Raw genomic sequence first — 26,913 nt, forward strand, 5'->3', positions numbered from 1 at the left:
ATTTTTGCATGAAATGTTCCCTTGGTATCTCTAATTTTCTTGAAGAGATCTCTGGTCTTTCCCATTCTGTTGTTTTCCTCTATTTCTTTGCATTAATCACTGAGGAAGGCTTTCTTATCTCTCCTGGCTATTCTTTGGAACTGTGCATTCAAATGGGAATATCTTTCCGTTTTTCCTTTGCTTTTTGCTTCTCTTCATTTCACAGCTATTTGTAAGGCCTCCTCAGACAACCATTTTGCCTTTTTGCATTTCTTTAACGTGGGGATGGTCTTGATCCCTGTCTCCTGTACAATGTCATGAACCTCCGTCCATAGTTCATCAGGCTCTCTGTCTATCAGATCTAGTCCCTTAAATCTATTTCTCACTTCCACTGTATAGTCATAAGGGATTTGATTTAGGTCATAAGACAGTAAATGACTTTGTTTCCCTCAGGCAATGCTAGGTCAATTTCTTTAAGGAGATCATGGCATCTGATCTCATCACTTAATGGTGAATAGAAGGGGAAAAAGTGGAAGCAGTGATAGATTTTATTTTATTTTCTTGAACTCCAAAATCATTGCAGACAGTGACTGCAGCCATGAAATTAAAAGATGCTTGCTTCTTCAAAAGAAAGCCATAACAAACCTACATAGTATATTAAAAAGCAGAGACATCACTTTGACTCCAAAGTTCCATATAGTCAAAGCTATGGTTTTTCCCGTAGTGTTGTATGGATGTGAAAATTGGACCATAAAGAAGGCTAAGTGCTAAAGAATTGATGCTTTGGAATTGGGTGATGGAGAAGACTCTTGAGAGTCCCTTTGATAGCAAAGAGATCAAACCAGTCAATCCTAAATAAATCAACCCTGAATATTCATTGGTAGGACTGATGTTGCAGCTGAGGCTCCACTACTGTGGCCACCTGATGCAAAGAGCTGACTCGTTGGAAAAAATCCTGATGCTGGGAAAGATAGAAGGCAAAAGGAGACGAGGGCAGCAGAGGATGAGATGGTGAGATAGCGCCACCAACTAAATAGACATGTATTCAACCAAATTCCAGGAGAGGATAGAGGATAGAGGAGCCTGGAATGCTGCAGTCCATGCAGTTGCAAAGAGTTGGACACAACTTAATGACTGAACAACAACAACTGAGATTAATAACAATACAAAAAGGAAAATTACAGTAAACGGTTTCCCCAGCTTGAATCATTGTTCAAAGATCATGTTGTATATTCCACTTTCAAAATACGTTTAGAATCCATCTATTTCCCTCCACATCCTTTGCTATAATTTATAGCCAGAAGACCCTTCACCGGGGCCCTACACTGGAGATATACAAATTTATTCATAAGTGATGATAAAATTAATAGATTTTTTAAAGGATATGTAACTAGGATATGATTTACCATTGGAAATGGTTTGACTTTACTTATCTTGTACTCTGAGACTTAGCTCTGTTTTAGGAAAGACCAGTTTCAGATGGAACAAAAGCATGACTAATGGCAATAGATATTAAGAAATATTCAGATGGTTCTTAGAATATGACATCAAAAAGATTTTGTTTAGAGCAAAAACAGTTAGGAGGGTTTTACACAAAATAGGTTTGAACTGAGTGGATGACAGTACATGATAATGGTTCATTTCCATTGCAAAATGAGCTATCTAAAGGCCATTAAAAAAACACTTAGACTTTACAAAGAATTCCTTCCAAGAAACTGTGTACAAGAATAAGTACAATAATAAAATTGCTTTATCCTACCACCTGATTGAATTTTCTTACTGAATGTTCTTTGTGACAACTATGTACATCATGAGCTTTCCAAGAAAAAAAAAAAAATCAATCTCTTGCTATTATATTGTATTGGTTATTTAAATGGATTTTTATTATACTTGAGAATATTTTCATCTAAATAAAAATGTGAAACTAAAGTCATAATTGTGTACCTTTCTTCCCCTTTCCATAGCGTCAGAATTTCTTATCTATTCTGGTTATTTTTCTGATAGTCTCCTAAATGTGATGTTTAATATATTAAAATAGAACTTAGAGAATAGAATGTTCTATCTTCTCAGTGGAAAGGCCTAATAAATCCTTATTGAAATGTGGCTCTTTTATTAATATTATATGAATCTAGAAAAAACACGAAGATCAAACTAAGCCTCAGCATGCTTTTAGAATAAAATCAGCCCCCTTAGGGACAGTCTTGAGAAAGAAAAGTGGCTATCGAGAACCATTTTACGGAATATATGTTTGCCAGTTTCTACAAAATTAAGAATTTATATAAATAACATAAATCAAGATGACCCATATTTACAAACCTATAAAAGTTTGAATTTTTTATATTTTTACTATCAAATAAAGATTCAACTACTAAAATCTATGTTTACTGAATATTCACCACTTGCATTTTTACCCACTGGTAGAGAAACTGCTATCAACAATCCATAGACTTCTTGCTAAAAACTCAAATATTTTGATAATATATGGAAAGAGTGAGAATTAGTAGTGAGACTGTGCCTGTCTGAGTTTACAACGTATATGTTCCAGGAAGAGAACATCTTTCAAAGTGCATTTGAAGAAATTTTTTTGTAGAATATATATATTTTTAAAGAAAGAGTGGTAATTTCTGTATAAAATTTTACTGTTGAACTTTGTCTTGTCAGAAGAATCATTAACCTCCTCTGAAAAGATATCTGATTGGATTTATAGTCCAAAATTTATCTAAATCTGAAAATCTACCTTAGATCACTGAGGACTTTTTTTTTTTTTTTTTGATAGATTTGTAAACACCTACACCTAGTGCATACCAGCTTTTATCTTTCTCTCTTTGATGACACTTGTTACATACATCTTGGTCTCCATGGCAACAATAACCCCTAATTTTCCTAGGAACTGAGATTTCTTTTTCCTCCCTTTAGGAAAGCAATGATAATGATGATGTTGACCAACAATCTTTACACCTGTGGTAAATGTGTCATTTGCTTCTTGAAAAGCAAAAATTGATCCTAGGAAGGACCCAAACTTAGTGTCTGTCTGTCTTTGAAGATGCTAACTGTTTAATTTGTCTGAGTCATACAAAGAATCATTGCATGCCAAATTTCATAACTGTACTGATATTTTTCAGTTTGTGTCAGTGTATTTATAGTTATTATTTTGCTTCATAACTGTCACAAAGAGTTGGACACAACTGAAGCGATTTAGCAAGTAGCATGCATGTGTATTAAACATAATTATAATGCATTGGTTTGATTTCAAAGTCATCTCTGAAGTACATTTTTATCCTTGCAAAACAATGGCCCTTAATTGAATGTTATCACAGTTACATTTGAGAACAGTAAATTCATTGATTCAAATTGTATTGTAAAAATCAAAGCTATCACCTGTCTCTTAACTCTAATTATGTCTAGACTTTGTCTTAAAAATAAAAATCAGTGATTAAAAAAATCTATGTTTAGATTATTCATCCCTTTCTGTGAGATCATTATATACTTATTGATTTCTTGTTCTCATATTAATGTTATAGTTCTCAAATGGTGAAATTCCAGACCTATGTTAACTGGTTGATAGACAGTTTTAGAAAAGTCATTAACGGAGGAGTTCTTTGCATTGTGTTACTATTGTTGTTTAGCCGCTAAGTCATGTCCAACTTTCTTGTGACCCTATGGACTGTAGCCCACCAGGCTTCTCTGTCCATAGGCTTTCTCAGGCAAGAATATTGGAGTGGGTTCCCTTTTCCTTCTCTAGGGCATCTTCCTGATCCAGGGATTGAACCAGTGTCTCTAGCAATTGCAGGTGGATTCTTTACCGCTGAGCCATGGGGAAGGCCTAACATTGGAAGGGGTGAAGTAAATGAAGGCAAAAACTGTCTAATTTACCTGTAATACTTAGTAAAAAAAACTGCTATGTTGAAAAAACTCAGTGCCCACTCTTCATGTTCCATGTAGGCTTGAGAAACCTGAGTTTGCAAATTATCTAGAAAGAATAAACGCACTAGTTAACAGAGAAATATGCAGCCCACCAATTACATTGGTGCTTCCCTGGCAGCTCAGTGGTAAAGAACCAGCCTGCCAATGCAGGAGACACAGGTTCGGCCCCTGCATGTTTGTGTGTGTGTCTGTGTGTGTGTGAGAGAGAAAGTATGTAAATATATATATACATATGTATATAATAATTATATATGTATTTATATATATAATCTCTTATTTATCTATTTATATGTGATGAACTGTTAGATTGCTTCCATGTCTTGACAGTTGTACATAATGCTTCTGTGAACACTGGGGTGCATTTATCTTTTTGAATTAGTGTTTTCTGTTTTTTTGGTCTTTTTTTTTTGGATGTGTACCAAGAAGCGGAATTGCTGGTTCTATGGTAGTTCTAATTTTAGTTTTTTTGAGAAAGCTCCAAACCTTTTCCACAGTAGCTGTACCAATTTACATTCCCACCAAAGTGTACAAGAGTTCTCTTTTCTCCACATCCTCACCAACATTTGTTATTTGTGTTCTTTTTGATGATAGCAGTCCTGACAGGTATGAGTTGGTATCTCACTGTGGTTTTAATTTGCATTTCCAAGATGATTAGTGATGTTGAGCATCTTTTCATATATTTGTTGGTCATCTGCATTTCCTCTTCGGAAAAATGTCTGTTCAGTTCTTCTGCCCAGTTTTTATTTGGGTTATTTATTTTCCTGATTTTGAATTGAATGAGCTCTTTAAGGAACCCTGATGGCTCAGCAGGTAAAGAATCCACCTGCAATGTTGGAGACATAGGTTCAATACCTGGGTCGGGAATCCCTAGAGAAGGGAATGGCAACCCGCTCCAGTATTCTTGCCGGGAGATTTCCACGGATAGAAGAGGCTGGCAGGCCTCCATGGGGTCACAAAGAGTCGGGCATGACTGAGAACTAACACTTATATATGTCGGATATATATTCACTACCCGTATTGGTCATATCATTTGCAAATATTTTCTTCCACTCAGTAGGTTGTCTTTTTGGTTTGTTGATAATTTTGTTTCCTTTTCTGTGAACAATATTTTAAGTTTAATTTGTTTATTTTTTACTTTTATTCCCTTTGCTTTAGGAGACAGATCCAAAAATATACTGCTATGTTTATGTCAAAGATTGTTCTGCCTATTTTATCCTCTAGGAGTTGTATGGTTTCTGGTCTTGTATATAGGTCTTTAGTCTATTTTAATTTATTTTTATGTATGGTGTTAGAGTGTTCTAATATAATTCTTTTATAAATCAAGAATTTTTTTTAAAGCAACCCTATTTTTTGATAGAGACTCCACATGGTGCTAAGACTGTATATAATGTATAGTGTGGTTTCGCATGATCACCAAACAGGCCTTCTTTAGATAATTGCCATTTATGCTCTTTGCTCAAGACATATATGTCTAAAATTAAGTAAAAACTATGTATAATCAGAGATATTTTTTTCATTTTTACATTGTTCTGTAATGAAAAACTGTATCACTCTTTTCCTTATTCCCCAACATCCATTGTTATGTTGTTAACAAATACCAAGAAGAGAGTGTAAATAGAATTTTAATAGACTCTATGATGCCAAATGTTTTTTAGTGGATAAATTATTTCTTAACCTTAAATGAGCTTGACTTCATATATAACTAATATTTTACACCCAGTTGGAAGTGTTTATTTTGTTTCTACTTGAGAAAGTTTTTGGTATACTTGTCAAAAATTATTATTTCATATTCCACGGAGAATTAAAAAACCTGTCCTCTGATAAAAAAATCAGAGTCACTGATTCTGCTCACAAGGAAAAGTACTAACATACATGTTTAGAAGAAATTACAAAATGCTAATTACAGATGAGGCAAACAATTATATGTCTCAGGAGAGGAAAGAAAAACATTATCTCAGCCAAAGGAGTAATAAGAAGTACAAAACAAAGAAAATTTATGCTTAGAAAACTGTCAGAAACAAAGATAAATAAATAAAGCATCAACAAATTAATGAGATACTCAGATAAATAACTTTAAAATCATCTGAAAATAAATGTTTTTCTACATGAGAAAATAAATCAAAGCAACAAAAGAGAAAATGTAGTTTGCCACACAAAATTATATGAAGATTTTATTTTAAATCCTGAGAAATATAAAAAATAAAGCACATTTTGTACATATAAAATCCTTATGAATATGTATTTTAACATGATGGGTGGGAAGGAGGTTCAGAGGAAGGTATATATGCATGCATATACCTGATTCACTTCATTGTACTCAGAAACTACACAATTTATATAATTGCTTTATTTAATATTGTAAAGCAATTATACTCCAATTAAAAAAAAAAGAAATGAAGAACCCATTGTATAGCAGAAAAAAGTAGGAGATGCATTTTGAGGAAGTTTTATTATACTATATATGGTCAGGTGGATCATAATGAACACAGTAATAGTTTTGGAAAGCTATATAGCAACATGTACTAGCAATCTTGACTCATTTTTTTTTTTTCTTGGCTCAATAGTTCCTATTCTAGGAATATGTTTTTAAAATACTAAAACATGTGGGCAAATATTTGTAAATAACTGTTTTACTAAAGCCTTATTTTAAAAATTTATTTATTTTTTCATTGAAGGATAATTGCTTTACAGAACTTTATGGTTTTATGTCAAACATCAATAGCCTTAGGTAAACTGTGATATGTTTATATGATGTTTCTATTTTATAATCATTATAATTTTGAATGTGATTAATTTTTAATGCCAGAAGAAAATACTCATAATAGTGTGGGAATAGGATATATTAATTTATATAATAATTGTAGCACACTTGTAAACACATTGGGACTTCCCTGGTGCCTCAGACGGTAAAGTGTCTGCCTACAATGCAGGAGACCCAGGTTCGATCCCTGGGTCAGGAAGATCCTCTGGAGAAGGCAGTGCACCCCACTGCAGTATTCTTGCCTGGAAAATCCCATGGACAGAGGAGCCTGTTGGACTACAGTCCATGGGGTTGCAAAGAGTTGGACACGACTGAGCGACTTCACTATAAACACATTACAGTGTTTATCACTTGATCCTCACAATAGCTCTTTGAGGTAGACAAAGTTATTTCCCCATTTATAGATGAGGAAATTGAGTTGGAGAGAAGTAATGTGCCCCAGTCCCCTGATGATAAGTTGTGGAGATGCAGTAGGATCCTGGTGATCTGACACACCCTTCCGAGTCTGGGAGATTACCTACAAGACTATGTTGGAAATTATGTAAGGAAAATACATGTAAGGATAAAAGAATGAAAGAAAATACATTAAATCATTAGCTATGATTGACATGGGTATGTGCTTAGCTTCAAAGTTTAAATTGATGTTCTCCTTTCTATTTGTTTGTATGTTTTATAATTTGATGTCAATAATATGCATTCTTTTTATGAAGAAGAGCAAATTTAAGAACTGTTCAGAACATAAAACAGAGAAATGAGTAATACCATGATTTTCTATTGTTCTTTGTGATTTTTGAAGTACTTTCATATTACTTTTATCTAATTTTATGCTTATAAGTAAAGTGAACTTATGACTTATCCAAACCATGATGTTTAAAATTGTACGAGAGGGTAGTTATACCGGGAAGATAACTGTAAACTTGAAGTATTCAAGTAAACCAACAGATAGACTCACTCTATTTAACATAACTCTTTGAGGTCAAGAGTACTTAAATATCTTTATTACATTTTGAAACTGAAAATAATGTTAAAATGACTTGATTGAATAATATAATGAAAAAATTATGGTTCTGAAAATAGATTGCAAGAAAAAAGATTGTCTTGATTTAGTCCATGGACTAAATCTTGTGATTAAAACAAAACAAAAAGCGCCACTGGTGGCAGTTTCTTCAATCAATAGAAATTTTTGAATCATACAGTTTTAAGAGACTTAAAAATCGGGGAATCATACAAAATTTTATTTGATATAAACTGTTATGCCACTGAAATTTCTGAAATTTTCTAATATTCTGTGCAGAAACCTGAGACTTATAAAGGGGGATACCTAATATTTGTGATTATAGGTAATTATGGATTCATGAGCCAGAACTCCTTCATCCAAAGAGTGCTAGAAAAACAACCAACAGAAAATGAACCTAGATTAGTAGGTTTAGATGAGTAAACATTTAGCTAACTTATTTTTTGTAAGTGTAATCCTGGAAGATAACAGGATGTGAAATGGACAATATTTTGTATTAGTGATTTGGTTAGAAAGTTGAAAAACTTAGTGGTCAAGCTTGTCATTAGGCAGATGACACTGGGCAAATGATGCCTGCCAGCGCTTTGCTAACAGAATTATATGTCTGAAAAAATCTAACTATTTAGCCAATAGTGGGGAAAAAAAAAGACAATCAAATCTAAGGGACAAATGTGTAATAGTTATTAATCATAGATCAGGGTGAGAAAAGTCCCAGTCACTGCAAAATACAGTCTGCAGATGTCTATTTAGCCAACAAGGCATTTTTGTTTGTTTGTTTGTTTTTTTCTTAGTGATTTTGAATTTGAAACAATTTAAGCAGGTCAGCAGGAGTTCTAGGTTTGACATCCCTTCTGTCCTCCACCCAGGTCCTCAGCAGGGCCTCTATTAACTCTGGTGATGCCTTGCTAGAGATTTGAAAAAAAGTACTTATTCTGGGTGTGCAGCCCAAGGCACACGCCGAGCAGGTTGGGTTAATGGGCCCCAGTTGCTTTTCTGCCTTGAGATTTTTTTGAGATTTAAAAACTGCACATTTTAGCCTAGAAATTCTTAACTACTGGCTTATGCCCTTTCACTTTAAACATTGATAGTACCCGTCTGGCCCCTGAAAACCTTTCATTATTGAATCGAAATTGTAATTAGTCTCTTTATGACATCGAGGTAGTCACAGTCTTAAAGTAATTTAATTGAGCAGTATGTAATTTACTTTGGAAAGAATGCTGAATCAAGATTATTTTCTTTTTTCCCCTTACTATATTTTTTGACTTTTTTGTTTTATTGACAAAAATATCAGAAATATATAGTTTTAGGTGGTAAGAAGAAAATTAAATATTAGAAAATATGACAAGATTTTTTTTTACATTATTAAATATATTTACATTGAATCCTCAAATGAGTTATTGAAAAAAAATACACAGGGGTCTACATTTATATACAACTATTAGAATGACATCTGTTCTTATGAGGAACAGAAATTGTTAACATTTCTACTTTTGTACTACTCCAATTAAAGGAAGATAGATACCTTAAAAAGTTACTGATAAAGCTATGCAAATGGAGAGATCAAAAAGAGCACATAGGGTATAATGTAAAGAAAATAGAAAAGATCATAACATTTAATTTGGGTTTAAACCAATGAGATCTTTGATAGCATATTTAGGTAGGTGGTTCATCTGGTAAAGAATCCGCCTGCAATGCAGAAGACTTGGGTTTGATCCCTGGGTTGGGAAGATCCCCTGGAGAAGGGAAAGGCTACCCACTCCAGTATTCTGGCCTGGAGAATTCCATGGACTGTATAGTCCATGGGGTTGCAAAGAGTTGGACATGACTGAGTGACTTTCACTTTCACTTTCGAATCAATGTCACTTTAAAAATAATTTTACAGGCAGTTCCCAACTTATGATTTTTCAGCTTTATAATGGTGATAGTGCAAAAGTGATGCATATTCAGTAGAGACCATACTTCGAAGTTTGATCTTTTTTTCCTGAGCAGGTGACATGTAGTATGACAATTTCTTGTAATGCTGGCAGCTCATTGAACCATAGCTCCCAGTCAGCCACTCCATCACTGGGGTAACCAACCAGTACCATTGCAACCATCCTGTTGGACATACAACCAGTGTGTTTTTCACTTTCAAAACCATATTCTATAAGTTGCATGATATATTCAGCACTTTATATAAATAGGGTTTCTGTCAGATGATTTTGCCGAACTGTAGGCTAATATAAGTGTTCTGAGCATGTTTAAGGTAGGCTGGGCTAAGCTAGGGTGTTTGGTAGGTTGGTATACTGAATGAATTTTTGACTTAACAATATTTTCAACTTACGATGGGTTCACCTGTAATTGAGAAAGCTTTTTATGTACAAAATTTTATGTTAAGATAAATTAATAATTTATACTTTTGTTTGCGTAATTGGCTAGGGACATAAGAAAGATAAATTTCACTACTGGTGACTCCCAGGCTTGAGAGGGTGAGGAAAAGTTAACGCTGACTAAAACATTGACTCTGTGTCTCCTTTGCTTCTGCTTTCTGTTTAGTGGTCACCATTGTTACCTGGCGTGCAATAGAGCAGGTACATGTATGTAAACCACTCGATCTGCATATACAGTTGTATCTTATGCTTATATGTATCTCCAGAGGTCATTCTGTAAACTGTGTTCACTGAGTGCAATATGTCTGGACACAGCATTTGACTGAATCTTTCAGAGGGTATTATTAACATTAGGTGCAGTATTGCAGTGCAGTGATGGCTCAAGAAGTTTGCAAAGGAGACGAGAGCCTTGAAGGTGAGGAGTGCAGTGGCTGGCCATCAGAAGTTGACAATGACCAACTGAGAGCAATCACTGAAGGCTGGTCCTCTTACAACTACACGAGGAGTTGCAGAAGAACTCAACCTTGACCATTCTATGGTTATTAGGCATTTGAGGCAGATTGGAAAGATTGATAAGTGGGTGCCTCATGAGCTGGCCAAAAAAAAAAAAGAAAATAGTCATTTTGAAGTGTTGTCTTATTTTATTCTGTGCAACAACAATGAACCATTTCTTTATCGGATTGTGGCATGCAGCAAAAAGTGGATTTTATACAACAACCCACAATGACCAGCTCAGTGACTGGACTGAGAGGAAGCTCCAAAGCACCTCCCAAAGCCAAATTTGCACCAAAAAAAGGTCATGGTCACTGTTCAGTGGTTTGCTGCCAATCTCATCCACTGCAGCTTTCTGAATCCCAGGGAAACCATTACATCTGAGAAGTATGCTCAGCAGATGGATGAAATGCACCAAAAACCACACCTGTAGCCAGCACTGATCAACAGAAAGGGCCCAATTCTTCTCCACAAGGCCTGACCGCACATCTTATAACCAATGCTTCAAAAGTTGAATGAACTGGGCTATGAAGTTTTGCTTCATATTCATCAGGCATCTTGCCAACTGACTACCACTTCTTCAAGCATCTCAACAACTTTTTGCAGGAAAAATGCGTCCACAATGAGCAAGAGGTCGAAAATGCTTTCCAAGAATTCATAGAATTCTGAAGCATGGATTTTTATGTTACAGGAATAAACCAACATCTTGTTGGCAAAAATATGTTGATTGTAATGGTTCCTATTTTGATTATTAAAGATGTGTTTGAACCTGTTATAATGATTTAAAATTCATGGTCCAAAACCACAGTTACTTTTGCAACAACCTAATAGTTAAACTACACACTGAACAAGATACAAGTAGTAGTATTAGAACAGGTTATCCAGATGAGATTTTGCTATAATCTCTTTTCTTGGAATATTTTGAAAGCTTCAAAGGTATATTTTTAAAACTTCCAGAGGTAATTTGGGGTATGATTTCACCTTATTGGGGGTGCTGTGAATACAAATCAATGCCCCTTTTAAGTTGCCTTTACCTATTAATTTGTCCTGGATCCCCAGGTTTTGTTTTTTTAGCTTTGTCCATATAATATGGCATGTTACCACTGCGATGAGAGGATAAGATAGATCCATTACTATAAAAGATATATGCTGTTAATGAGTTTCCAGCCAACTATCAAGGTATCATCAACTGTGGTTTATCTTGGTGAATGAAAGTTTGAATGGAAAATTAAGCTCCCACACTGAGTGTAGAAGTGCAATGGATCATTTTGTTCTTTAATGTCACACTTCACCGGACACACTTCACAAAGCAGTGAATCATGCTTAAAACAAGCAGCCTTTACTTCAGCAACAGCAGATAATGTAGCAGAGGTGAATAATAAGTGTTAGCAGTCTTAACTTTCTCTGCAGTGCTCTCTCCAGGTGTCTGATGGATGATTTACAAAGTACATATGCTATTTTATAGATTGGAACTTGGGATCCAGCCAGTGGCCTGAATATGACAGAAAGTCAAAAGGGAAAGCCAGCCAACATCACAGATTCCTTATCCAATCGTTCTTTGATCGTTACCACCATTTTGGTAAGTATTAGTTTTCCCATTCTTTTTAGATAAATGCAGATAAACATGGAAGTGGATAGAAAATTGCAGTAGTAATGAACAGAATGTAATTTATTTTACAATTATTTAGCAATTTCTGTATAATGGATGAGTCAGTGTTAATTTAGTCACAGTTTTATTTTGTTAGCCTTTAATGATGTAAATTATATTAATGTTTGGGCTGCTTATGATGCTTAATAATACAGCTTTATCTATTACTGGGAATCTTTATGTTTCTACAAAATTAGTTGCTGTTGAAAAATTGTCAATGTTAATATTTGAAAAATGCATGGACAAGCAGTTGTATAAATATAGTTATGTGAGGAGCTGCATGTGAGCTTTGCTTCTGCTTTCATTTCCTGCAAATAAATTTCAGAGGGCTTGCCATTTATTTGTGAGAATTTTTTTATTATAATTATGTTTTAACCTTGCTTTCAATTTAATTCATCATGGTGAATCACTTTTACTTTACTAATCTCCCTAATGAAATCAAATGACAAGTGTTGTTTTAAGTCAGAAATATTTTCACCACCAACAGAATTAAATTAATACTGATAAGCTAGGTATTTTTACCCCTCTTCCAATTATACGTTTTAATTAGATCACAGTAATGTCCATGTATGCCTACCATGCCATTTGCAAAGAAGAATTTTAATTTTAGGACAAGCAAGGAACTTTTATATAATTTAGTGAGTACTTTCACCTACAGAATAAGTTTATCAATGTTAATTCCTCTTATTCCCCAGGTAGCCAGTAAGAATGTGAGATTAATGTCCAAAACAAACCTCCACATACTTTTAGCATTTATATGATTTCTAAATTTGATTTATGGTAGAACATCAAGCCAGGAGGAATTCATAATCTTGTCCTTTTAGTAACAATACAGGATGTTAGATCAAAACATAACCAAACAAAACAGCTTGGGTTAAAGACTTGATAATGAAGCAAGCTGGTGATCAGGAAATGTTTGTGATAGAAGTTCATGAGGTGTTTTTTAATCACTCCTTTGCTAAGAACTTCAGTGAATACTTGCTCCACTATATCCAAACTTCTCTGGTCCCCTTTAACTTAATTTTGTATCCCCCTCTCTTTTCAAAGCTAACTCTCAAACCCACCAGCTGTGGTCCTCAGATGGAATGTACTCACAGGACACTGCCATATTTTTTTTCTGCCAGTATATCCTGGATCTCATAACCCGCTGCTGGAACGATTACAGTAACACTGTAACTTCCTCCTGCTGACAACCTTTTCCCTTTGTAATATCCTTCACTGTCCACTGTGAAGATCTGATTCTGTCATTCCCGGCTTCTCTGCTTAGAAGTCTTTGGTGAGGCCCTGATGCTGTGCTGTGCTCAGCCGATTCAGTTGTGTCCGATCTCCATGACCCCATGGACCGTAGCCTACTATGTCCATAGGATTTTTCCAGCAAGAATACTGGAGCAGGTTGCCATATCCTCCTCCAGGGAATCTTCCCAACCCAGGGATTGAATCTGTGTCTCCTGTGTCCACTGTATGGCAGACACAATCTTGCTTGAGTCCATATCAGACATTAAAAAGGCCCCCAAATCTTGACCCTGTTATTCAGAGCCATTTACAGTCTTGCCTTCTCTCATCTTTCTATCCTCATTTTCTCCCTTTCAGAAGTCCTGTATTTTAACTGGTCTAGGGTACCCAGTTAGCTCACCACTCTGATTGTCTTAGCCCCTTCCCCTTTGTTTGCAGTATGTTTCTCTCCATTGCTGAAATATAGGACTTGTCAGTACTTCATATTATTTAAGCTTAATACTATTCTTGAATTATTTCATGTGTACAATATTTCTCCAAACATCACTGACCACTCCTTTGAGGATTAGGATCTGACTAAGTCTCTTGTTTTTATACCATATATGCCTCTACAATGCTCACAAAATAAAGTGTGCTGGGCAAGGGCATCTGTCTTCAGCAGCTAGCCCCAGTACTACTTTCTTGGTTCTCCCTGATACAGCCAAACTGGCAAATGCATCACTTATTTTATGGCTTCAAATCTTTGCCTACTTCATTATGTTCTCATCCTTCCAGACCCATCTCAGTTCGCATGCACTCTGTGAAACTCTTTGATTTTGCCGTTCAGTTGTGTATGTTTGGGGCAGGCAGGGAAGTGTACATGTGTATCGTAATACTCTATCATTTTACTTACCATACATTATTTTTTTTATGTTAGAAATTTGTGTTTATCTGATCTCTATTTGGTATGAATCTATACAAGGCCAGTAACCAAATTTTATACTTTTTAGATCTCAGTGTCAGAGGAAAGTGCCTGGGGCATAGCAGGCACTCAATAAGTATTTGTCAAATTAAATTAAAAAAATTGGTATTTAACTAAGCAGAAAATTAGAGAGAATATACAACTTTCAAATGACTGTGTTTAAATATTTTTTCAAGTGTGTGGGTTATTGCAAACTTCTTGTCCAAACAAAGCAGGTGATTAGACTACCCATACAATTTCTGTTTTGTTTAATTACTCAAGAGTTATTTTGTAAGAAGTATTCAAATATTTTTCTCACTAATAAACAATTTTATATTTGTTCATAAACAAGTGGTATTAAATCTTAACTTCCTATCAGAGCCAGAGAAAGACTTTTTAAAAATTATTATTACCTAAAACAGTATTTGTGAGCTTTGGATCTTGGACTTTTTTTTTTTTTTTTTTCTGATCCATAATGATGTTTGAGACCTATTCCTCAGATCATTACTCCATATAACCAACATGTAAGATCAATTCTGAAACACACTCTAAGCTTACATATTAATAAATAGGTCACTTATATTTTAGACTATGTCACTGTGTTAGTTTCAAAGTGATTGTGATTTTCCTTAAAAAGAAAAAGTAATTTATTATTTTATATCACTTAGTTGAAAAATCTTTTTCTGAACAGTCTGATCACAGAGTATCCACAATTAGGAAAAGATTTGAAGAGATTATTTCCCTTATTTTTATAAGCCAGTTTGATATAATTTATTGATGCTTAACTGATATTTTATAAAGAAGTATGATCATTTGATTTATTCTATGGTTATTTTGTCCCTTTCTTGCTTCAAAAATCTCAGAGGAGATTCTGGCTATGTTGTAAATAATGATATCTTCACAAAGAGAAGTTCACTTAATGCTTCTTGTTTGACATTTTTATTATGTGTCAAAAAGAAAAAAACAGTGAAGTACTCTAAAATTTGACCTTATCAATGTGCTTATCATAATTAGCTCCATTTCTCTTGGATTTTATTTACTTTATTTTTTATGATTCTTTATGTATTTAACAAATATGTACTTAATGATAATGATATACCAGGGTTTATGCTAATCACTGTGTTTAATGGACAAAATAGACATGGTCTCTGCCTTTATGAAACTTAGAAAATGGTAGAATTCATAAGGAGAACTAAATACACATACATGCACACACACACAGACATACTCCCTTGTGATTAGGATATGAAAGAAGGACACATGCATGCTGCCTCTTACAGAATGATCAGGAGTGACACCAGGGATCAGGTGTGGAAGGATGAATCAGGTTAGACTTCACTGCAGAAGGATAGAGCTGAAGTTTGAGAAGAAATTATCAAAGTAAAGAGGTGGAAGGAGTATTCTCAGCAGATAAAACAACATATGCAAGGGCCCTGAAGCAAGAAAGACCTAGAAAAAGTTGCAAAATTCAAAGAAGACCATAATGACTGAGGCCAGTCTTTTATATGCTTCTCAACTTCATTAAATACTGTTATATGAATATGGTTCATTATCAAAAAATAATAACACACATCTTTGGCATGCCTGCTAGGTGCTTGACAATGTTCAAAGCACTACTCATAGATTTACTCATTTAATTGTCATAATAACCTTTTTTGTTAGATGCCGTTATCCATACTCTTTCACAGGTGGGAAAACTGGTGTTCAGATTGTCCAGTAACCTAATCATGCCCACAGAGCTAGAAAGTAGAGCAGTAGTTTTTTCAACCAATCTGTAGCCTACTTGAGCAACCAATACTGTAAAATGAAATCTCTAGTGTCCCAGCTTGGAAAAGTCTAACAGGTATAGTTTATGACCAAAATAGTACCTTGATTGAGAATTGTTCACCTAAAGAATGTTTCTCATCCAGAAATACCACATATGCTAAAGTACCATGATACCATTATAGGTGTGTCCCCAGACATCTAGACATTTCCTCAGGGACCAAGATTTAGGTTGCTCTTGCTTGGATGCCTTGATCTTCCTCTTGTTTCTCTTCTGTCCTAATTTAGCACTCAGTTTTCTTACAACTTCTTTAAACCATAATCTCAGATCTTTCTGGACAATCAAGAGTAATGGAGCTTAACTCACTTTTTCTTTTTAGAATTGAGATTAAGCATCTTGTTTACAAATATTTTTTCCACTTCTTCAACAACATAATCTATGCCCGATACACTATATGGGTATAGAATATAGTTATTTCATGGAAAGTGTTCATTTTCAGAAGCTCTAAACAATTTTTAAATATGTAATTACTTTTTCTTAAGTTTTTAATTATATGTATGATGCTATATAATTTGGAAATTATGTAGCCTCTTCTGCAGGAGGAGGCTAGACCTAAAACTCTATAGTCTACTCATGCCATCTCCTGAATATTTCTCATATTACCTCTCTGGTTTTAGAATTTCAAATTCAGTGGTTGTTAAAATTCCCTTGTTTCTTGTATTTATCATTACAAATGGAATTTTAAAGTATCAACCTTAGAATAACATTTTCATCTATGATGATTTCATAGGTGAGCATAAAATTGTAAAATGGCTTCCCTCATGGCTCAGACGGTAAATAATCCACCAGCCGTGTGGGTCCTGGTTTGATCCCTGGGACAGGAAGATCTGCTGGAGTAGGAAATGGCAATCCACTCCAGTATTCTTGCCGGAGAATTCCATGAACAAGGGGAGTCTGGCAGGCTACAGTCCATGGGGTTGCAAAGAGTTTGAGATGACTGAGCGACTAACAATTTCACTTTCAATTGTTAAAATATAAATTTACAATCACCAAAATCATAACAAAAATACTCATTCTGAATGAGATATAGAGAGCTTTTGAAGAACCATGTGTGTTCTATTTTCAGTTTATCAGCCTCATCCTGTTGTCCTTACTACCTTGGGTACACTAGCAAAGGACAGTATCAGGTGGCTGGATGTTTATTTAAGCTCACAGAGGGAATGCTTATTTTCCCCTCTGTGCTCTTGGTTTACAATAGATTTTTTCATGCCTGTTTAAATGTGTTGAGTGCTTCCCACTCTGTGGCTCCTGTATAATAATTGATTTTTGTCCATCAAAAGATTACTAGCACTAAATGCCACTGTACATGTTCTTCCCCTTAACGACTAGTAGCACTTTAGCGTGCCAATGACTATGAAATTTGGTTACTTTTTCAGAAAAATCACTCCTAAGGAGATTCTTTCTTCCCAGTTGCTCAATGAATTGAACAAATGTGCTTGCATCTGCAACTTAGTCTTATTTTTTATTTTCCTACCACTTCCTGGAAGGTTGTGTATTTCAGTGCTGAGTTTACTTGCTTAGGCTTGTTAAGCTTTGTTGTTGGAGTCCCAGCCTACAGGAGGCTTATCTGGAAGCAAACTCCCAAGGACAATGGAAAGAATCACAGTACAAAAGAGAGAAGTGACCAAATATCCCCTAAATCGTTCTGCAGTTTCTTCCATAATATCAACAAAAGAAGATTTCTAAGGCTTCACATCTGTGCCTGCAATAGGGTTTTCCCTCTGATTCTTATCTTCCCATTGTCACAGGGTGACTGCCAAGCATGTAGTTCTTTTTAGAGAGTCACTAGCATTCAGGCTTGGAAACCCAGACACTGCTGCTTTACAAAGGAAAAGGTTTTTCATTTTTATCAATCCCTATACAGTTTCTAAGCAGTTTTATTCATGTGTTCTGGAGATGGTAAGATCAACATAATTTAAGGAAGATACAGTAGATATAGATGTACAAGTACTACTTAAATGTTTATGTGAGATGAATGCCTCATTCAAACTCAGGCTGCTCATACCTTATTCAAAAGCAAGCAAATCTTTTTTCATCATATTTTTTCCTCTGTTTCAGAGATTGTGCTTTTGTCATTTTCATCCTTGCTTTAGTAGCTTGTTGTATTTTATTTCAAATATATTCTCATATTCTTTAGACCTCCAGATTAGCTAGATTAACATAAAACTAGCAGTAGTTGTATCACAGAGAAAGAAACATGTTCTTTCCCTTAATGACTAGTAGTATTTTAGCGTGCCAATGACTGTTTTATTTGTTTGAATGTGAAATTAGGCATACTTTTAAAAATCTTAGAGTCTCAATCTTTAGAGGCTTTATAAGTGACCAGAACCTCATTTTTTAGCACATAATCTCTCACACACACACACATCTGCTTCCTTCATCCTTCTTTATTAAATCTAATTTTAAAATGCTACCATAATAAAAACCCTTAAGTGTTTTCATTTTGTTGTTGTATTCTTTTCAGTTGTCAACATTATTATCAATACCATAATTTTTTTGGAGATTATTTTATTATGAATAACATATTCCAAGTTCTAGAAGAAATGATTGGAAAAATATGAATTTTTGGTTCAGTTTAACCACAGAAAACTACATGGAAATGAAATAATTTTGCTTTAGTTTTCTCAAAGATGTCATCACGATAGTACCTGGTAAAATTGTATAATCTAAATTTTGACTGTGTCCTTGATCTGAGATTCAGATGTAAATTTGTAACTACTCAGGACATATATCTAGCTGTATGTTGAAGATCAAACTCAACATGGTTCTAACATCATTCTTCAATTCAGGCCTCATCATATCTGTTTCTCCTATATTTCCAAGCTCTGTTTATGGTTCCAGTAATTTTATATTTACTCAGCCAGAGTGGATACCATAGTTTCTTTATATCCCATATTTATAATTTAGACACTAAAAAGAAAGACAGGATGAATCCATGAATGTCCTTTTCTAAGACAGTTTGACAAAGAATTGAGTCAAGGAACATTTTGAACAAAGGAGGTATGGTTTGTTCATGGGTACTGATGAATAGGATATTTATAAAGTCTGATTTGAGAGATATTGTACCCAGATGCCAGAGAAGGCAACGGCACCCCACTCCAGTGCTCTTGCTTGGAAAATCCCATGGATGGAGGAGCCTGGTAGGCTGCAGTCCATGGGGTTGTGAAGAGTTGGACATGACTAAGCGACTTCACTTTCACTTTTCACTTTCATGCATTGGAGAAGGAAATGGCAACCCACTCCAGTGTTCTTGCCTGGAGAATCCCAGCGATGGGGGAGCCTGGTGGGCTGCCATCTATGGGGTCGCACAGAGTCGGACACGACTGAAGTGACTTAGCAGCAGCAGCAGTACCCAAATGCAACAGGAAAGAGAAGACAGCGTCAAAATATCATGTATGAGATTTATCATGAATACATTAATGTGGGGCAAAAACAATTGAGAAAGGTGAACAAGGACTTCAAGGATAAAAGCCCATGAAGTGGGGCATTGGCATTACCACAGAGCATGATAAGAATGTTGGAAAGGGAGATAATGAGTTCTATTTAGTCCTATCTGAATGGAGATGTTGGCAGTAATTTTGTGTAGTCAAATCTTGATTATTCATGTAAGGGGATAATAAATTAGATTCAGAGATGAAATGCAGTTTGGAGATTAGCTAATAGGTGCAGTCCCCCTTCCCATCAGACCGTTTACTGGAAGAGCGCTGAAATGGCACATTTGATTGATTGGAGCTTTGGCTTTTCTTTTCTTCCCTCTTTCTTCTTTCACTTGTGAATTAAGCTAATGAAATATTTAATGGCTAAAATACAAATTCCAGTAGACAGACAGTAACAACCCAGATCTCCAATCTAAACTGATCAGTCAAGTGTAGGAATTAAATAGCATACCAGTTTTTTTTCTTTTTAATAAAATGAACGATAATCACTAAGCCAAGCCCTCCTTTATATCCATATTGCTCTGACGAGCGTCTTTTCTGAAATGTTGGTGAGCAGCACAACTAGCAGAATGCTAGTCCTTTTTTCTTGACAGTTCATTTCGGTCTGTTACACTGTCAGTTACAGTTTCAGGTGGTACATTTCAGAGAGAAAGATGTTCTTCTCACCTCTCCAAATTCCAGGAGATTTTCTATAGACATAGATTAAAAACAAAAACTCTCTAGAATGGTAATTAAGGCCAATAAAACTTAGATTTTTTGAACATTATGTAAGTTCTCTGAAGTTATTCTTCTGAAAAGAGGTAAACACAGTTTGCAGCTGCTAAGAGTGTGATGACTGTGCCTGCAGTAATGTAGTAAAGGGATGTGTGTGTGTGTGTGTGTGTGTGATTATGTGAGAATTAGGCATTAAAAAGCGTGCCTTTGCTTAGTAGATTTGCAAAACAAAATAAAAGAAAGTAACTTTTGTAGTTTGCCTCAGAATGCACTTGAATTTTGAAAAAAAAGAGAGAAGGTAAATAGTAAACATAATTTATTAAAATTTAAGATAACAATTCTACTTCAATAGGTATGCTCTACATGCCTGCTGCACTATTTTGTTGTTTCTTTAAAACAAAAGCTCCAGATTATGATAGTTATTTATTTTCAATCCAGAATGTTCATGTGAAAGTGCCTTTATAATGTCTTGAGATGTCAAAATCAGGTTTGTTTCCTAGGCGAGAGAACACTGTGAGCTCAGATGGAGACTCTCATCAGGACCCTTTGATCCTAACAAGCCAGTCATCTTTAGTATTGCCTCTTCTTGAAAACATTAAGCTGTTTTGATGGTAGCTGCTAGGTTTTCCACTTTTCCCTCCTGGTATTCTCACTTTCAATTGAGATAGCCTGTAGCGCACGTTGGCTTTAGACATGAATGTTAATTAGGGATGGCAGAGTTCAGATTCTAGGAGCCACGATGAACTGATTTAAAGACCGGGACTCAGACAATGGAAGATTTCTCAGCCCTACAGCAGTAAAAGCATAAGAGTCTGCCAAAAAAAGAAATAAATAATACTGTCCAATCAATGGACTAATAACATTCAACTGTGTTCATATTATTCATGCTTATCTGTTGCTTATAGTTGTTGTTGGTCATTTCTTGCCTAAAGAATGAAACATTTTTTTGATCTGTTAGGCTTCTGTGTATTTTTCCAACTACATTTAGGGTAATCTGAATCATTAAAATGTAATGAAATAGTAGTTAAGTTTATTCTTAAATAATTCCCTTAAATGTGACTCCTTTCCATTTTTAAGATCAAAGTTTACTACATGCATTTATAAAATTTTTTAATTGAGCTAAGAAAAAAATAACACAATTATTTTAGAATGACTAAAATGTGGTTTAGACCAGTGGTGGTATTATTAAAAATGAAATTGTCTGCAGGCCTTAGATAATATAAGTTATAAAACCAAGTACTCAATAATCTTCACAAATGTTAATAATACTGGATTATGATTAAATCTCATTGTTTTAAAATAACAAAAGTAATGTAGCAGCCTTCTGAATTTATTTTGAAAGAATGTATAGAACTTATCAACTAAATTAGCACTTACATATGTATTTGGTATAATACCGATAAGCACAAAATTCTTTTCTTTTTAAATCATCTTCCAATTATGAGATTCACAATTTCTTTCATAGTCATTAACCAAAAGTTGGCTAAGTTAGAATAAAGCTCTATAAATCTCTATTTTTTCTTACTGTCATAATAAATGTTTCCATGAAATTTTCCTAAATAATATTACGATGTTCTCAAGTCAGATCTAAATAAAAACAGAGCTGAAGGAATAAAGCATAAAGGTCCTCTTCATTCAGAGCCCGTTTTCTCTTTAAACATGTTCTCTATTTTTCATCTTTAATCTACTGTTTCAGTACTAGTGCTCATTTTTTTATTTATTCTGGTATTAGTTTTACAGTGCTAACAATTAGAATTGTCTGCAAATCTGTAATCAAAGTATTCACTGGATTCTGTTCATAATAGAAGTTCTGATTAACACTGTAAAAGATATGCTCTTTCTTAGCATTTCAATAAAATTCTTATTGAATATTCAAAAAAAACCTCAAAAAACAATAAAAACAGTGATAGAATAAGCTAAAATAATAGGAGACCAAATGTCATAATTTCAATGGAATATCTGTTAAGTAGAGCTTGTGAGGACAAACTGCTGACTGTCTTTTAAAAGAGCATTAGTGGGCTCTACGGGCCTCCCTGGTAGCTCAGCTGTTAAAGAATTCTCCAACAATACAGGAGACCTTGGTTCGATTCCTGGGTTGTGAAGATCCCCTGGAGAAGGTGAGATGGTTGGATGGCATCACCAACTCAATGGACGTGAGTCTGAGTAAACTCCAGGAGTTGGTGATGGACAGGGAAGCCTGGAGTGCTGCAGTCCATGGGGTCACAAAGAGTCGGACACGACTGAGCGGCTGAACTGAACTGAGTGGGCTCTACTTATGAGTTCAATGTGATTTTATGTTTTTTATGATATATATATATATAGGAAAATAATTTATTTTTGAAGGTTTTCCTTAACTTGAGTCACTTTATTGAAATATTCCTGTATTTAAGAGTTTTACAGGTAATTTTCTTTGGTAGTTTTTAATTTATTTTGATTTCTTTGATAGTTTAGCTATTTAATCATGCTTCTTAAACAGAGCTATAATTTCATCTCTTCCTTTACTAGTTTTCATTGCCTTTATCTGTTTTATTTTTTACTTGTATTTGATGAGAACTTTGTTCTCTGCTTTCCTTGTTTCAATTGTACTTTTTATTATTAACTACAATAATAGCTGTATTCTCAAGAATACTTTTTATTCATAGTTTTCCAGTTAATTATTTTTCAAAATCGTGCTTTGCTAAGTCACTTCAATCATGTCCAGCTGTTTGCAACCCTGTGAACTGTAGCCCTTCAGGCTCCTCTTTCCAAAAGATTCTCCAAGCAAGAACACTGGAGTAGGTTGCCATACCCTCCTCCAGGGGATCTTCCAGATCCAGGGATTGAACCTGTGTCTCTTATATCTCCTGCAATGGCAGGCAGGTTCTTTACCATGAGGACCACTTGGGATTGGATGCTAATTATTATTGGATACATTAGTTATCTATGGAGATTATTATTAATTTTTCTAGTTGTACTTGTTTTTCTGATGAATGTGTTAGTCAATTTCTGAATATTAAAATGTTTATATTCCAGACATAAACTATCATTGGATATGCTGGAAAATTATTTCAATGGACTGCTATGTTTTGTTTTATATCTTGTTTTTAGGAATGTCTGATAGTGACTGACCCTTAGTTACAGTATTTAACCATTTTGTTAGCTGGTTTTGTCGGTGTTATGCTAACTGCATTTAAACAGAAAGGAACTGGTCCACAGTATTTGCTGTACTCTAAAGGAGTCCATATATTGAGGTTATTTGTTTTATATTAGGTTGAAACTAAAAATTACAGTATTTAGACTTTTTCTGGGAAGATTTACTTAACAACTGATACAATTTATATTATAGTTGTTGACATATTCATTTTATCACCTCTTTTTGAGTCAATTTTATATGGTGCATTGATGCATATCAAGTATTCAAATGTACTATGAGTTTTTCATATATGATCGTCATATAAATTTTATAAACTTTGTCTCCTGAGTCACTTTCTCATGTAAAGTTCTATTCATTTTTTCCTTTTTTCTTAAATTTGGTTCATTAGATTTTACCAAAAGACACATTATTTTTGGTAAAATGCATGCTTATAATTTAGCCATTTTCTTTCCTGTTTTTTACTTCACTTATTTTTCTTTTATTTCCTGCTTTTCTTATGTTTTGCATTATGTCTTCCATTATTATCTGTTCTTATTATTTAAGTGTTCTATTTATTTATTTTGTTTTAAATAGTTTAATGCCAAATTTATATAAGGCTGAGCTTTTCTCTGAAAAGTGCTTTGAAGACACTTTTAAAATAGAAGTTGCATCATACAGGTTAATGTTTAGCAGAATACTTTGAAGTTATGCAGAACCATCATCTCTCAAATGACATCAGGTTTGAAATTCCAATAATAATGGACTGTTTGGGGGGATGTGACTTTCCACCTGGAGGGTCTAATAAACACTTACATCTATGTATCTATTCTCCACGTTATATAATTTCTGAAAGAAATCCTACAACCTGTAGTCCAGGTGACATCATCTTGGTGCTAGCATTCTCAATCAGGAAGGAAAAGCAGACTGGAGAATGAACTTTTGACTGATACAGACTTTAATTGTGTTCTCTAGATTTCAGCATGGTTAATCCAGAGTCCCTTCAATTCAATTTCTCCTTCAGTTTTCTGCTAGGGTCAGGGCAAGGGCAATGGATAGTTTCCCAGAAATGTGTTGGAAAATCTACCTAGTTGTCTAGTTGGCATGGAGTATGGACCTCTGAGCAAGAACTTCTGGTGAGGAAAACAAAGCATTCTCTTCAGCTGCCTTTAGGAGACCAAAGCTGCTTGGTTTCCTGCAGTCTTACATTTAGTGTCAATTCTTTCAAAATGATAGTCAAGTTTCCTCAGCAATTGCCTTATAAGTGTATATTTTCAAGAATTATTTTTAAAAAGTCGTGAATCCTGGTCAGGTGAGTAGGTCAGCTTGACCTTCCTGCCCTAGCAACACACTATTGCAATGTGGGACAGTGGTGCAGCCTCCATCTAAATGAGAAAATAGACTGAATTTTGGATCTACAGTTTTCCAAGAATCCATTCTTTGTTTTTAAACAGAATTCATTATCAAAAACCAGTCCTCTCTTTTCACTCGGCTTTTATACAAATTATTTCTTAGGAGCCATCTAGAACAAGCTTTATCTCTCGAGTAGAAAGGAACCTTTTTGATAACATGTTTATGCTCTTGCCCTAGTGTGTTTACACATTTGCTCTGTGTGTGTGTGTGTGTGTGCGTGTGTGTGTGTGTTTAGTCACTTCAGTCGTGTCTGACTCTTTGCAACCCTACGGTCTGTCATCCACGAGGCTCCTCTATCCATTGGATTCTCCAGGCAAGAATATTGGAGTGGATTGCCATGCCCTTCTTCAGGGGACCTTCCAAACTCAGGGACTGAACCTGCATCTCACTCTTACATCTCCTGCAGTGGCAGGCAGGTTCCTTACTCCTAGTGCCACAAAGGAAGCCCTACACATTGTCTACAACCTAGCAATTATCTTCCATATGCAGTTTTCTGTACCTATCTAAATTCCATCCCTACAACTTTCAGCGAGACTTTGTTACTCTTACTTTTCACTGTCAGAAGTTTTCATATTTGCCCAGAACCTAAGAACTACACTGGTAAAGAATTAGGAGAGGGGCTGCCACTGCCTGCTTTCCACAAATCTTGAGCTGTATTTACTTTGGGAGTAGGATCTAGTAGGTGAAGAATACCAGATATTTCAGGCTGTGGGAAAAGTATGTTTGAAGGCAGAGAACTGTAAACCTTTGTGCTCAATCATACCCAACTCTGCAACCCCATGGACTGTAGCCCGCCAGGCTCCTCTGTCCATGCAATTTTCTAGGCAAGGACTGGGGTGAGTGCCATATTCTACTCCAAGGGATCTTACCTACCCAGCTAGGTATTGTGTCTACTGCATCTTCTGCATTGGCAGACAAATTCTTTACCACTGACAACCTGGGAAGCCTATGTTGAAGGTGCAGACATGTGAAAGAGCTTAGAGTGTATGGATAACTTCCTGTAAGTAGTCCACTCCAGATGGAGTCCAGCCTATGTGGGAGAGTAGTGGAAAAGGTAGAAGGCGGGCCACAGCAGAGAAAAGGCCTTTGTAGGTCTCCTAAAGGGATTAAGACTGTCTGCTCTTCATAATGAGACAATTTAGAAGGATTTTAAGTGCATGATTGATATAATCAATTTGAGATTTTAAAAAATCCTTCTTAGTATTGGAGATAGAATTGTGTGTAGTTTATGAGATAGAATTTAGTGAGGCCAGCCAAGAGAATATTGCAAGAGTGAAAGATGAAAAGTTCCAACCTATGGCATTGTTCAAAGATGGGGGCAAGAAATGAAATTTCCAAGGCATATAGGGTGAAGAAAGGGATTAAAGGGGAGTAGTGGTTTGTAAATTGGAGTTTAAGAAGAGGTCAGAGGTTAAGGGCACGAAACAGAATTGGCGTTAAATAGCAAATTGGGATAATACATTTTTTTTTTGGGTGGATAATACATATTAAATTTTAATTTTGAACATATAGCATTTAGTTTTTCTATGGTATATAATCTGGTTGGCAGTTAGACATGTAATTCCATGCCTGAAGAGAATGGTCTGGACTGGAAATCATAACTGGAGTTATCAAAAGAGAGGGTGGTTTGAGTCATGAGTATTGGTGATACTGTTCATGTAGAGAACTCATGTTTTCTGTGAATCTATACCACTAAACATTTTTTTTCCTTTCCTGATGCTTTTATTGCTTCTGTCCTGACACCTGCTATATTCTGTTTGGCTTGACAAATAATTATAAACTCAGGACTTCCCAGGAATATAGAGTCTGGGGGAAAAAATATACTATCCTTTGAGATAGACTCAAGAATCCCTTACACATATGGGGAAATTGTGGTTGTCAGATGACAATCATGAGACCTTGAAGACCAGTAAGTCCTAATCATGGCAGATACTTCCAACTTAACTTCCCTTTCTGATCATCAGTGTCTGATACTCAGGTCCTGCTCTCTGTGGTTTTCAACCACACTTGATTACTTGACATTGATTCCTAATTACTTCTCTTTATTTGAGATT

General features: G+C 35.1%; 1 protein-coding gene across 13 annotated transcripts in view; it reads left to right on the top strand.

Moving 5' to 3' along the window:
- Nucleotides 1-26,913, top strand: part of GRIK2 (glutamate ionotropic receptor kainate type subunit 2) — a 723,627-nt gene that overhangs the window by 468,998 nt on the left and 227,716 nt on the right. For all 13 annotated transcript variants that reach the window (XR_006263929.1, XM_043439138.1, XM_043439135.1 and 10 more), the window contains one exon: nt 12,006-12,119. Coding sequence is in view for 12 of the 13 variants with exons in the window: in XM_043439138.1 (XP_043295073.1) it covers nt 12,006-12,119 (114 nt within the window). In the remaining variant the exon portion in view is untranslated. The remainder of the gene's footprint in view (nt 1-12,005; nt 12,120-26,913) is intronic.

This window comes from Cervus canadensis, chromosome 20 (genome assembly GCF_019320065.1).
Source record: "Cervus canadensis isolate Bull #8, Minnesota chromosome 20, ASM1932006v1, whole genome shotgun sequence".
Lineage (NCBI taxonomy): Eukaryota > Metazoa > Chordata > Mammalia > Artiodactyla > Cervidae > Cervus > Cervus canadensis.